The sequence below is a fragment of the Phacochoerus africanus genome, chromosome 3 (genome assembly GCF_016906955.1).
Source record: "Phacochoerus africanus isolate WHEZ1 chromosome 3, ROS_Pafr_v1, whole genome shotgun sequence".
Classification (NCBI taxonomy): Eukaryota; Metazoa; Chordata; class Mammalia; order Artiodactyla; family Suidae; genus Phacochoerus; species Phacochoerus africanus.
In genome coordinates, this window is record NC_062546.1 from 205010119 (window position 1) to 205024158 (window position 14040).

Consider the following 14040-nt stretch of genomic DNA (forward strand, 5'->3'; position numbering starts at 1 on the left):
GGAACACTGAGATGCCGTGGTGCCTGTGCTCCGAATCAGTGAACATGCGTCCTGCCCTCGCCGGCCTTCCTGCACCGCCCCCACGCTGGGGAGGCCAGCAGGCCGGACACTCGGTTACAGATGGGCGCACTGGCTCCAGAAGGATTAACCACCACTCGGGGCTGGCTCAAGGGTCAAGGGCAGTGTGAGTCAGGCCCCACTCTTCGCCACGTGGCGACTGAGCAGGGGAGAGAGGAGCGTGGGGGTCCCCAAAGCCCCGGATCCTTCCAGGATGACGGCAGCATCTTGGTGGCCCCTCTCGTACCACAGCGCTGAGACCCACCTGGCGCTGGCCCTGCGAGCGTGCCCGCTGGTCGCCAGCCTCCCCCTCCCCTCTGGGCCCAGGTCTCCGGATGGACCAGGGGTCAGGTTACTGCCCAGCACACGCCTCCTAAGCCATCTCCATCCAGGGCCCTGCCAGCCCTCAAGGCAGCAACATCCAGCAGAACTTTCCATGAGGATGGGCCATCTGCCCTGTGGACTATGGCCGCCACGAGCCAGACACGACCCTCCCTCCCGGCACACAGGGAGGCCTCGGCTGGCACAACTGGAACTGAACCGCTCACGAAAATCCAAAGAGCCACACTACCCAACAGCGCGGCCATAAGGCTCCCGAGCTGCATGCCCTCCACGCACGCCGCACAGGCCACCGGCCTCACGGGGAGTGGGTGTACGGGAACCATTCCCTCGCGCCCTCCCCGCGCTGGGACCCCCGAATGGACGACTAGCCCGGAGCGCGCGACGCGCACCTCCCGGCTTCCCTGCCGCAGGCACCTGGCCGGCCGCAGCCCTGGAGGGCTGGGCCTCCCGACTCCTGGCGGCTCCCGGGCGCGGGCCGGGTAGGAAGCGCGCAGGGCCGGGGAGACCTTACGGCCGTTCGGCCACCCGGAGCAGCCCGGTCCCACACAGCAGCGCCGGCCCCAGCTTTGCGCCCCGGGCCGCGCCCATCGCCCTCGGCCCCGAGCGGAGCTCCCAGGCTCCCCAGCCGACGCGCGGCGCCGCGGTGCCCCCCGGTGCCCCGGGCTCGCGGCCCCAGCCCCGCTCACCGCCCGCCATCCCCGGCGCCCGCGGCTCCCCGCGCACAGCGCCCCCGGCGGCGGCGGCCGAGCGGAGCCCGAGCGGGGCGGCGCGCGGCGCGGGGCCGGGCCGGGCGGCTCCCGGCGCGACTTCCTGTTGTGCCCGCGCCCCGCCGCCGCCGCCGCCGCCGCCGCCGCCGCTGCCCGGCGCCCCTCGCCCGCTGCCCGCGGCCCCGCGCGGCCGCCGCCCATGGATGGCCCCTAGCGCGGGCGGCCATGGCGGCGCAGTGCTGCTGCCGCAAGGCGTCCGGCCCCGAGGCTGCGCCCGCCCGCCCGCCGCCCGAGCCGCCGCCCGCCCTGGACGTGGCCTCGGCCTCCAGCGCGCAGCTCTTCCGCCTCCGCCACCTGCAGCTGGGCCTGGAGCTGCGGCCCGAGGCGCGCGAGCTGGCCGGCTGCCTGGTGCTCGAGCTGTGCGCGCTGCGGCCCGCGCCCCGCGCGCTCGTGCTCGACGCGCACCCGGCCCTGCGCCTGCACTCGGCCGCCTTCCGCCGCGCCCCCGCCGCCGCCGCCGCCGCGGCCGAGCCGCCCTGCGCCTTTGCCTTCGGCGCCCCCGGGCCGGGGCCGGCCCCGCCACCCCCGCTGCCCGCCTTCCCCGAGACGGCCGGCGCGGAGGCGGCCTGCTGCCCGCTGGCCTTCCGGGTGGATCCGTTCACCGACTACGGCTCCTCGCTCACCGTCACGCTGCCGCCCGAGCTGCAGGCGCACCAGCCCTTCCAGGTCATCCTGCGCTACACCTCGACCGACGCCCCCGCCGTGAGTCCGGGGCGGGGGCGGGGGCGCTCGGAGCGGCGGGCGGGGCGCGGGGTCGTCTTCAGGCGCCGCCAGGCTAGGGGGCATTAACATGGGCTGTGCGCCGGCGGCACCTGCCGAGGGGTGGGGCCAGCCTGGCTCCAGAGGGGCGCTCCCCGACCTGGCCTTGGAGTCCTGTCCAGGCGCCTGCAGGGGTTCCCAACTGTGCCCGGAGAGCCCTTAGGAGCCTTGGATCCAGTGAGAGCCTGGGTGCTGGGTGCTGGCCACAGGCCGTGGGGACAGGAGACGGCATGCCACCACGGAAGCCTGTGCGTTCAGGTGGCAGGGACCATCCCTGCCTGGGGACGAGGGCAGCATCTGGTGAGCACATGCCAAGCCAGACATCTGCTGGAGCCTGGCACTGAGAGTGTCAGATGTGGAAGGGCCTCCGTGTGACCTGAGCCTTCCAAGGACTTGTGGGCGCCCCTCTGTTCCCTGGAGGTGGCTTGAGGTCCAGACCTGCCAGAGCAGCAGGCAGAAAGGGCTTGCTTGGCTCTAATGCTTTGGGCCCTGGGCAACAACTGGCAGATGCTGCAGCTGGGTGGCCGCGTGTTCCCAGCACAGACACACACCAGCGCTTTGGGCATGGAGCTCCCTCTGCTCCCGGGGGGCTCAGCACCAGGCTGGGTGGCCCAGGCTGGGTGCCGCAGCCGCTGCATTCCTCCACCGTGGTGGGGCTTTCAGGATGGAGCAGGACCTTTCATTCCTGTCCCGTGCGGACAGCACACTTGTGACACGACCCCCCACCCCGCACACAGGTGTGCGGGAGCGCACACACCCACACAGCTCTGGGAGACCCCAGAAGGTCCCACCTGTCACACCCATGGCATGTAAAGGGACAGGGTGATGGGCGAGTGAGGCAGAGGCATCAGGCCAGGGGCCACCAAGGTGACATCTGGACAGGAGGAGCCTAGACCAGACACACACCTGCGGACTTCCTGCGTCATTCCCAGGCGCCCTCAGCAGGCCCTGCCCCCTCCCCTCCTTTGGGAGCTTTGCTGCGTGTGCTGGCCTGGCCACTCACCGGCTGGGGTGGCCCCGGCAGCCTGCTGCCCTCTGACAGCCAGGGCCTCCCACCACAGCAGTGAGAAAAGGGGGCTGGGTCTTCCCTGACCTTGACCTGTAAACTTGGAGCCTGTTTGTCTGGTCCACCAAAGACCAGCAGAGTGTGGGCACCAGGGCCCGTAACAGGCCACCCTGCTGGTCTGACCCTGCCCCCAGCAGCCGGACCTCGGGGGCCTGTGCCCAGTGTGAGCCAAGGGCTGCCCGCAGCAGAACCCGCGTTCTCTGGCGTCTCCTTGACGCAGATTCCTGGGTCCCAGCCCCAGAAGCTCAGTGGCAGGGCTCAGGAGTCTGCATTCTTGAACGGGCTCCCCAAACGGGCCTTCTGAACATCTGAGGCAGCCCCGGGGGCTCAGCAGAAAGGGACGGTAGCGCCACTGGCCCCGGGGGTGAGAGGGCAGAGATGTAGCGGCAAAAGGAAGTTTTGAAGAAGCCTGTGGACGCTGACAGTGGCCTGGCTGGGGCTGCAGGAACTGGATAGGCAGCCCTGCCAAGTCTGGGGATCCGCTGAGATCTGGGGTCCCTGCCTCTCTCGTCTCCGCATGGACAGCACCCAGTGGCGAGTAGTGGTGTCCACAGACCTGTCACTTGCAGGGGACTGGGGTCCTTCCACAGTGGCCCTGGGAGGACCTGTGTGCCTTTGGTCCCTTAAGTGGACAAGGAACAGCCCAGTTTGCTTCAATGACTGTGCTGTCCTTGGGGCAGGAGGGCAGTGGGAGAGCAGATTCAGGACCCTGCAAAATGGCCATGGTTGGGCAGGACACCACCCCCCCCCCGCCCCCGCCCCCGCCCCCGCCAGCCACCAGGCTCCATGCTGACTTTCCTGGAGATTCCAAAATGCTTGGGTGGAGATGAGAAGGGGTGGATTGAAATGGCTCTGGGCAGAGCTGGTGGCGGTGGTGGGCAGGAGGGCACAGGGGAGGGCTCCCTACGGGGGTGGGGCCCAGCCCCGGCATCTGGGGGGGAGCTGGCCCGAGAGAGGCATCCAGCAGGCGTGGAGGCAGGAGGCAGCGCCACCCTCCCAGGAGCACGCCTGTTCTCGGCACCTCCCTGGACCACCAGCACTGCGCAGGGGAGGTGGCTTTCAGGCAGGGAAAGGCTGCCCTGAAGGGCGTCATCCCCCTGGTCCCCAAGCCCATCCCGGGGACACCCTGTGAGCCAGGTCGTAAGGGGAGGTCCCAGCCCTCCTGCAGCTGAGCGAGGGGCCCGGCAACGCTGCCTCAGCCTGGCCCAGCAGGGAGGTGGGCAGCTGGGTGCTGGCGGCCGTCGAGGGGTCTTCCGCCACTTTCCAGACATAGGGCCAGTGGTCTCCACGAGGCTGTTCCACTCCAGCGTGTCCTCTAAGCACCTGGCCTCAGCTCCCTGGCCTGGGGTCCATCTCCCTGTGGGGGTCCCTCCCATCCCTAGGTGTGGCCTTGGGCCCCGGCCTGCCTGCTCCCTCCCAGCAGGCCAGGCCCCCAGGATGCTGGCCTCTGCACGATTCCACGTCCGTGGCACCCTTTCCTGGCTGAGACGGGGTCTGCTCCCGCCTGGCAGAGCCTGGACCCAGGTGGGGGCCTCCTGGCCGGACGGAGGCCCGGCCCTGGGGACGAAGCGCAGGGCACCCGGGTCAGCTGCCCCACCTGCCCACAGCGGGCAAGCCCTGGTGCCCAGGAGCTGCTGTTGGCCGTGAACGAGCCCCATCAGGCCTCCCCCTGACCCTTCCTTGCTCCCTTATCTCCTGCTGCTGCCCCCATGGCCCTGGGCCTGGAAGCCCGAGCCGGACAGTGGGATGGGGTCACTTCCCAAGGCTTCACTCTCCGGAAGAGCTCTGTCCAGCTTCCAGGGATCAAGGCCGGGCTGGCAGGGGTGCCCTAGTGCCCCACGTGCTGCTCTCAGTGGGGCAGGGCCGCCTGGTCCCCCACCCGCTGGGCGCCTGCCTTCCTTGCTCGGGGCTCCAGAAGGCCTGCGGGGAGGGCGTGACTGGCCAGAGCCCGGGGGCTGTCGGCTGATGCCCACCCACTCCCACTGCAGATCTGGTGGCTGGACCCGGAGCTGACCTACGGCAGTGCCAAGCCCTTTGTCTTCACCCAGGGCCACTCCGTCTGCAACCGCTCCTTCTTCCCGTGCTTTGACACGCCCGCGGTCAAGTGCACCTACTCGGCGGTGGTCAAGGTCAGTCCATCAGCAGCCCCTCCTCCTCACGCTTCCCTGCCTTGACCTGCCCCCCGCCCGCTGCCCCTGGGACCACTGGCCTAGAAGGAGCCCCCTCCTCACTGTGCGAGAGGGGCAGCCCGATGGCGTTGGGGCCCTGGGCCCAGGGCGAGCCGCAGGCCCACCTGGAGTGGCTGGAGCCCGGGGGTCCTGGCCCGAGCCTGGCAGCACCTCCCCACTGGGGCAAGAGGTGTGCAGACCAGGAGCTTGAGTTCCCCGAACAGCGTGGGGGTCCCTGATGGGGATGGGAGGGTCCCTGACAGCGAGGCAGCCACCTGACCTGGGACGTGAGGCTTCCCGTGGGAACGCAGGGTGTCCTGACTCAGGCTGTGGCGTCCCCACTGGGGACATGAGGGACCTGACTCGGGGTGCCCTGATGGGCGGGGCCTCCTCGCACGCAGGCCCCGACCGGGGTGCAGGTGCTGATGAGCGCCACCCAGAGCAGCTACGTGGAGGAGGAGGGCGTCTACCGCTTCCACATGGAGCACCCCGTGCCCGCCTACCTCGTGGCCCTCGTGGCCGGGGACCTCCAGCCGGCAGACATCGGGCCCAGGTAGGGCCGCCTCTTGCGTCCTGCAGCCGCTGCCGCTGCCCGGGGTCCAGGCCTCACGGAGATGCCAGCACGCGTGGCTGTGCGGCCCGAGTCCGCGGCTGCCCTGTTGAGGAGCCCACAGTGGGGCCAGGCCGGCCAGGCTCCTCTCACCCCCACGTACCCCAGCCCTGGAGGCGGGGCTCCCCCCCCCCAGCCCCCTGCTCAGGCTGGTCCCCCTGTGCGGCCTCCTGGACGCAGAGACAGGAGGAGGGGGCGGCCCCGCCGTGGGAAGGGCGGGGGCGGCCGGGTGGCCGTGAGTGAGGCGGGGCGGGGGCAGCGGGCCAGACCAGGTGGAGGGGGTACCTGAGCCCAGGAGCAGAGGGCAGGCCTGGAGGATGAGCGGGCTAGGGGCTGGGGGCTGGTCGGCCCCAGCCCACCCTCTCCCCTGTGACAGGAGCCGCGTGTGGGCCGAGCCGTGCCTCCTGCCCACAGCCACCAGCAAGCTGTCGGGCGCCGTGGAGCAGTGGCTGAGCGCGGCCGAGAGGCTGTACGGGCCGTACCTGTGGGGCAGGTACGTCCTGGGGCTCTGGGAGCCCTGGCGGCTGCGGGGTTGGGGGGGGGGGCAGAGGGCGGGTCCCCGCCCTCCCGGGAAGCACTGGGGTCCAGGGTCGGGGGGGCCTCGTCTGACCTGGGGAGGAGGGGGTGCCCGCCGTGGGGCCGGCCCTCTCAGGGTCCCCGCCTGTGCTCCCCCCCCCCCCCCGGCAGGTACGACATCGTCTTCCTGCCGCCGTCCTTCCCCATCGTGGCCATGGAGAACCCCTGCCTCACCTTCATCATCTCCTCCATCCTGGAGAGCGACGAGTTCCTCGTCATCGACGTCATCCACGAGGTGGCCCACAGCTGGTTCGGCAACGCCGTCACCAACGCCACGTGGGAGGAGATGTGGCTGAGCGAGGGCCTGGCCACCTACGCCCAGCGCCGGATCACCACCGAGACCTACGGTACTGCCCTCGGCCGCCCGCCGGGTGGAGGAGGGCGTGGCGCTGCCGCCCGGGCGGGCGCTGCACAGGGCGCTGAGCCCAGCCTGGCCCCCGGGGTGTGGGCCCCCGGCCGCGCGTGCGTCCAGCCGGGTGGCCGGGGCTCAGCGCCGCAGGGCTCCGGGCGGGAGCAGCGGCCCCGGGTGCTCAGGCCAGCCCCCTGCCCCTGCCCAGGTGCTGCCTTCACCTGCCTGGAGACAGCCTTCCGCCTGGACGCCCTGCACAGGCAGATGAAGCTCCTTGGGGAGGACAGCCCGGTCAGCAAGCTGCAGGTCAAGCTGGAGCCAGGTACCCGCTCCTGCAGGTCCTGCTCTGCGCGGATCAGTGTCACCCCGCAGGGCCGCTTCACCCACGCCTTGCTTTCTCTGCCCCGTGGCATCTCCGCTGGCCAGGTGCCCCAGCCCCAGGTGGCCTCCCCAGGCTCCCTCAGCCTGCCACCGCCTCACAGGCTCTGAGCACCCATCACAGGGTGGGAAGGCCCCATCCGTGCCCTCCCGGGGCATGCAGACACGAGGGACGGCGCCCTTGGCCCCTCCTGCCCCAGGACACAGGCGGAGGGCACTGCCCAGAGCCAGGCTCTTCTTCTTGTAGGGGTGAATCCCAGCCACCTGATGAACCTGTTCACCTATGAGAAGGGCTACTGCTTCGTGTACTACCTGTCCCAGCTCTGCGGGGACCCCCAGCGCTTTGATGACTTCCTCCGGGTGAGCGGCCCCTCCCGGGACAGGCCTCCCCCCCATCCCTGCCCACCGCCCTGGTACGGGGGGGGTGGTGGTGGTGGTGGAGCAGGGGCCTGGGAGCGGAGCTGGGACCCCGTGCCAGGCGCTGGCTCCGCCCTCTTCTACCCTCCCAGTTCGGGCTGCTTGGTGGGACCCGGGTGGCAGGTGTGGGTGCCTCTGTGCCCGCCCTGGGCCCTGCACCCCTCACCACCTTTGCAGACCCCTCCGTGTGGGGGCCTGTCTGAACCCTGCCCCCGCCCCAGCAGGCCTACGTGGAGAAGTACAAGTTCACCAGCGTGGTGGCCCAGGACCTGCTGGACTCCTTCCTGGCCTTCTTCCCGGAGCTGAAGGAGCAGAGCGTCGACTGCCGGGCAGGTGAGTGGCCTTGGCCTGCGGGGGGGGCTGTGGGTCTGAGGGTGGGCCTGGGGGCTCGGCTGTACCACGCGGCACCTCTGCCTGGAGGAAGGCCCTTCGGGTTGCTCTGCCCTTCCTGCAACCAAGCCTGGCTGGATGAGGCGAGCCTCAGACGCTGTAGGGCAGAGAGGAGGGTGAGTGTCCTGGCCAGGAGGGGCCCTGAGGACCTCCCGGAGGAGAGAGCGCTCAGGCTAGCAGATCTGGTGGGGCAGCCCCCCAAAGAGAGTGATGGGAACTGTGCGAAGGGCCTGGGGCGCGACCCGCAGGCAGAGGGAGGTTTGCCTCCGACCTGGCTGGAGCCAGCTGGCCTGCCTGTGTGAGGGTCCCGACGGCGTCCCTGGTCGTCCAGGGGCTCAGGGGCCTAGGATACCGGGGGGGGGGGGGGGGGTCTGAGGTCTGGGGAGGAGCCAGGGTTGGCAGGAGGGCAGTGGGGCGGGGCCGGGACCCTGTGTTTGGAAGGTTTGATAAGTGCTCAGGGCTTTGTGAGCAGCGGGCAAAGCCTGCTCTCCCAGCCACCCAGCTCCGGCGCTGTAGAGCAGGGCGTCACTGCCCACCCTCTGGGGGTACAGAGCGTCCCCCCAGGCCCCACCCAGGGGTTTAAAGTGCCTTGTGGTTTTCTGCCCAGGAGAGGCGTGGAGAGGAGGGTGCCTCCATCACGGCTCCAGCCCTGGGAGCACCGCTTCACAAGGGCTCCCCCTCCAAAGTGCCCCCCACCCCCGGGGGGGGGCGCTCCCAGGCCATGAACAGTCACTGCCAGGGACTATGCCCAGGAGTGTCCTGGGCAGGCCTGCCGGGGCCCCAAGATCCCGTCTCCCCCCAGGGCTGGAGTTTGAGCGCTGGCTCAACGCCACGGGCCCCCCGCTGGCCGAGCCGGACCTGTCTCAGGGATCTAGCCTGACCCGGCCGGTGGAGGCCCTCTTCCAGCTGTGGACGGCCGAGCCCCTGGACCAGGCGGCCGCCTCCGCCCGCGCCATCGACATCTCCAAGTGGAGGACCTTCCAGACGGCGCTCTTCCTGGACCGGCTCCTGGACGGGTCCCCGCTGCCCCAGGGTGGGTCCTGGGAGGGTGGCTTCTGGTGGGGCGGGAAGGGGCGTGACGGGCGGCCCTGACCCGCGTGGTCCCGCAGAGGTGGTGATGAGCCTGTCCCAGTGCTATTCCTCGCTGCTGGACTCCATGAACGCGGAGATCCGCATCCGCTGGCTGCAGATCGTGGTCCGAAACGACTACTACCCGGACCTCCACAGGGTGCGGCGCTTCCTCGAGAGCCAGGTGCGGCGCCTGGGCGTCCCAGAGAGGGCGGTGGGGACCACGGGGTACCTGGGCTGGCAGGGGGCGCGGGCGAGCGGGTTCCCAGGGCGCATCGGAGCACCTCCCCCAGCCCCGCCCCGTCCTCACTCCCCGCCCCGGCCCCTGTGGGTGCCCGCAGCCCGGGCTCGAGGAGCCGGGGTGTCTGCAGCGGGCCCGCGGGGGCGGGGCGTGGGGGGGGTGCCCGCGTGCGACTGAGCCCCGCCCCGCAGATGTCGCGCATGTACACCCTGCCGCTGTACGAGGACCTGTGCACCGGCGCGCTCAAGTCCTTCGCCCTGGAGGTCTTCTACCAGACGCAGGGCCGCCTGCACCCCAACCTGCGCAGGACCATCCAGCAGATCCTGTCCCAGGGCCTGGGCCCCGGCGCCGAGCCCAGCGCGGAGCAAGGCGCCGCCGGAGCGGACTCGGAGGCGGCCGCGGACTCGGAGGCGGCCGCCGACACGCCAGCCCTGCTGCTCGGGGACGAGGCCCCCGGCAGCGCCATCTCTCTCAGGGACGTCAATGTGTCCGCCTAGCCCTGCCGCCCCCCCCCCCCCCCCCCCGACACCACGATTGTGCCTTCGGCGCCCGGGCTGCCATGACTGCGCCTCGGCTCTGGCCGGGAGCTCTGCCCGGGCCCACGCCCCGCTGCGGGCTCTCCGGGGACCTCCCGTGGCCGGCGAGGCCCGCGGACCTGGTCCCTCAGCTCTCTTGCACTGCAGGCCCCGGAGCGGCCCGCACACGCCACGCCCTCCTGTCTCAACACTGACCTGACCGCCAGCGCTGCCCCGGGGCGACGGCGCCCGCCACACTGTGCCTTACATCTGCGGGAGGCCCGCCTCCTCCCCGCAGGGCCCTGCAACCCACCCCTGGGGGTGGCAGCCTCAGGTGGCCCCTGCAGAGGGTCAAGGACACAGAGCAGCCCTCCGCGTGGGGGCCAGGGACAGCCGGGAGAGGGTGGATGTCCCTGGGGAGGGGTCCCCGGAAAGCCTTAGCTCCTCAGGGAACACGGGTCCCAGGCCCCAGGGAGTGGGACAGTCTGTCTCCTGGCTGCCTGAGGCCGGTGCAGCAATAGCACGTGGGAAGGGCAGGCGGCACTGGTGCTCTTTGTGGGCCCACCCTGCTGGAAGACGCCTGGGGACCCGGTGGTTAGAGCTGGGCCACCTGGGGGACAGCCGCCATGGGGTCACCGCGATCGTCCCATTAAACCTCCACTCTGCAAACTACCTGCCGGCCTCCCCGCCCACCTCTCGTGCTTCGCCTCCACCAGCTGCCCCAGGTCGGGGTCCAGAGCTGGGCACAGCCCTGTCCTCCCACACAGGCCCCTGGCCAGACGCGGAAGATGCTGGACAGGGCTGAGGGCCCCTCCTAACCATCTCAGCTCTGCCCTCCGGGGCCCCTGGGGGTCTGAGCACCAGCTGCAGGCTGCCCTGCCCTCCCCCAGCCCCTCAAATGCCAAGGCAAAGGAGGCCTCTTGTCACCAGCCTTGCCGTGGGCCTTTCTCATCAACGTGTCCTGTCCCAAACGAGTAAGGGAAGGGCTGATCCCGGAGGACGGAGGTTGGGGGCACCGGGCATCCGCTGGCACAGGTGCAGGAGAGGCTGCAGGTACAGGTGGGGCTCAGACAAGGGATGAGGCCGGGGGCTCCCCTTGGGGCACCGGTGCGAAGGAGGGCTGAGCCGTGGGTGCTGGGGTGAGCCTGACAGGGCAGCCAGCCTCTCCTGTGGGTCTGTGCGTCGGCACTGCAGGACGCCCACCACGACTGCGCGCTCTGGCCCCGGAGCAACACGTCGCCTGACCCCCTGAGCATCCAGAGCCCCACGCTACACCAGGGGGCCAGGATGTGGGCGGACCAGCCCCCAGGTCACCACATAGCCGGCTACCTCTCTCTGCTGCCCTGGAGATCCCACCCCGGCCAAGAGATGAGCCGGGCCCTGCCCAGTCGTGGTCCAGGATTGCAGGGGGCGGGGGGGGGGGGTCTCCACCAATGAGCAAGGGCCTGTGTCGTGCCTGCACCGGGACCAGCTGGGGCTCCGTTCCACCCGGAGACTTAGGAGCTGACAGGCCAGTCACCCACCCTGCAGAAAACAGGATTGGCCAAGCGGCAACACCCCTGCCGAAGGAGAGTAACGGAGGTGCCCAGCGGCAGAGCCAGAGGCCTGCCAGGGACCCCATCCTGGGAGTGGGTTCCCCCACCCTGGGTTCCTCGTGGCCCTTGGCCCTGCCCCTGGAAAGGCCTAGCCTCTTCCTGGCCACACCTGAACATGGCGCTGGCCAAGCCCTCCTGGCAGGCTGAACTGTTGCTCAGCCACCTCCCTGCCGAGGCCGTCTTGGTCCCAGGTCCCTGGTTTCTTTGGCAGCTCAACTCTCAGAACCCCGTGGTCCCCGATTCCAGCGCCAGGCCTGCCTGCGGGACACACGGCTCAGATGTGCTTCGCTCCGCGCTGCCTGCCTCGCCCGACTGTGCAAAGCTCAGAAGCGAGCCCAGCGCTGTGAGTGGGGTGCCACCCGACCCCGCTGCCTTGTCCTTGTCACCGTCCAAGCTGGTCCTGACCTGCCTGGGAGCCCCTGCGCCCCAGCCCGCAAACCCGGGAGGTTTTCGTAGCCTCTCTCTTCCTCGTGGTGTCTTGCCAAACACAGCCTGTGACCAACACACGGCTGCCAGCATTTCCCAACCTCTCCCGCCAGACCTGCCAGTTATTTTTGGCCGCCGCTTGTCTCGTGAGTCACCACAGTTGAAATCTGCCAGATGTGTCACCGCTGCGCGCACAGCCCGCCACGCTGCAGTCTCGGGGCATGGGCCCTCCCAGCCCCGGGCCGGTCCTGGGTCCCGTGTCCCGGCAAGGCCCCATACCTCCGCTGGGGCTGCCCGCGCTCCAGCAACAAGTGACCCCACGAGACGAACATCTCCAACAGCCAAAGTTTATTTCTCTGCCATGCACGTGCCCGTCAGGCCAGGTGGGGCGGTGCGCTTCCCGTCACGGGTTCCTCAGGGGGCTGTGTTCCGCGCCAGAGGGAGGCAGGCTGGGCAGGGCTCGCAGCGGCCATCGGTTGTGCCGGGGTGACACGCCACATCCGCTCACAGCGCTCACACCTGCCCCATGCACGGAGGTGGGGGTTTCAGCAAAGGACAGTAGGGACCCCCATAAGGGCTGAGGGCACAACGCTGGGAGGCAGCTGCATTCTGGGGACAGAGAAGGGCGTGGTCAGGCAGCAGAGTGGTCAAGGGGGTCGTGTCCAGAACGGGGACAGGTGCCGTGAACATCAGGCCAGCTGGGGCCACGGAAGGCGGGCCCGTGAGGCGGGGTCCTGGGGGAGCCTCTCTGGAGTCCAGGCGTCTGAGCCCCTTGGGCCGGGTCCTATGTGGTCCAGACTTCCAGACTTCCCGTCCCCCACTCTTGCTGGGACTTACTGGGCCACATGCCGCGGGTGGAACTTCAGATCTAAAGACCAAGCCCAACCGCGCACCCGCCCGGGACAGCGCCCAGCAGGCGGGAGGGCCGCACACACACCAGCCCAAGCCGAGGCCCGGGAGCGGGGCCAGGGCCCCGAGGACCACAGCCACAGGCAGCCTAGCCGCCCAGCGGGGCTGAGATACAGCGTGAGACAGCCGCAGGCACTTGGGAGTTGACCAGCGGCCAGAGAGCTTGGGTTCTTTAAGGGGACGCTTTTAAAATTTTGGATTTCATTAGGGAAACAGCACAGTCGCCATGAAGACAAGACTCAGGGGCTGGAAAACCGACAAAGCTCACTCCCAGTCAGCAAAGGGACTGGGAATGGGGCGCGTGCAGGGGAGCGGGGGCAGAGTTCACCCGAGACCTGGGGTCGTGGAGCTGCACAAAGAAGCTCAAATACATCATCCACCCAGGCATCCTCGCCCCCTACGGCTGGGACTTGGCCTCCCCCTCTGAGCCTCTGCACGCGCCCGCCAGGCCTCCCTGGCCAGGCCGAGCCACCTGCAGCCGCCACCATCAAGGTGTGCTCCTAAAACGGCTGTCCTTTCCCGAAGAGGAAGCGGAGTCAGCTGTTAAGGGTTTCTCTTCACTTTCTAAATAGTTACCGGCCAGACCCTGGGAGGAAGAAGCCCAAGAACAGAGGAAGGGCGCCTAGAGGCAGGGCCTGGCAGGGCCTGGCAGGGCAGGGGGCGGGCGCTAAGGACAGGGCGCTACGCCCACCCGGCCGCAGGGATAAACCTCCCTTGTTCAAAAGGAATGTGCAAGCAGAGGAAACGATGACAGAATCTGAAGTGCACGCAACACCCACAGTGCGGTCACCTCAGGGGCCAGGGGCCGAAGCCAAGGGCGGAAATGCTCTGCGTCATGTCCCTAATGAAAATGGACAACACGTGACCATTTTGGAGCAACAGGTGGGGGGGGGGCGGTTCCTGTAAGGAGCCCGTATTATTTTGCAATAAGGTTAAAGGAAAAGCACCACACTTAACCCAAACCACGGCCCCAGAAGAATCTGTTCCTCTGTCAGCGAGCAGAGTGGCCGGGGTCGGCCTGGCTCTGGGACGTGGCTCTGGCCCCGCTACAGCTGTGGGATCCCAAGCTGCCGCCTCCCCCCATTGGAAGCTCAGGCTCTTCTGTTGTACAATGGGGCAGTGACAAGCCCCCTGAGATGCGTGAGGACCATACAAACTCCACGTGCCGTCCCTGTCCAGAGCTGGAGCCCTGAGGGGCCGAACCATCCTGGCTTCTGCTGGAGAATGGACCGCGGAGGCAGGGGAGGTGGCTTTTCCCAGCCCTGCCTGGGACAGTTCCTCAGCTGTAACCTCCAGACGGGGGCAGAGGCAGGCCCACACTTCCCGGAGCCCCTCCCGCTGCACCCCCGCTGCGCCCATCCCACCGAGGCGCAGTCCTCATCGGCCCCCAGACGGCCCCCACTGAGT

General features: G+C 69.4%; 1 protein-coding gene across 2 annotated transcripts; it reads left to right on the forward strand.

The window, feature by feature from the left end:
* Positions 1 to 1316: 1316 nt before the first annotated feature.
* Positions 1317 to 10375, forward strand: RNPEPL1 (arginyl aminopeptidase like 1). Of its 2 annotated transcripts, none has more exons than XM_047773956.1 (11): positions 1317 to 1868; positions 4980 to 5120; positions 5561 to 5712; positions 6146 to 6262; positions 6457 to 6692; positions 6903 to 7016; positions 7320 to 7432; positions 7711 to 7822; positions 8682 to 8912; positions 8989 to 9131; positions 9380 to 10375. In XM_047773956.1, exons 1-11 carry the CDS (start codon positions 1332 to 1334, stop codon positions 9683 to 9685), a joined length of 2202 nt encoding a protein of 733 aa, XP_047629912.1. In that variant the 5' UTR covers positions 1317 to 1331; the 3' UTR covers positions 9686 to 10375. The 2 variants fall into 2 exon arrangements, with proteins under 2 accessions (XP_047629912.1, XP_047629913.1); XM_047773957.1 differs by having other exon boundaries at positions 7714 to 7822.
* Positions 10376 to 14040: the final 3665 nt, after the last annotated feature.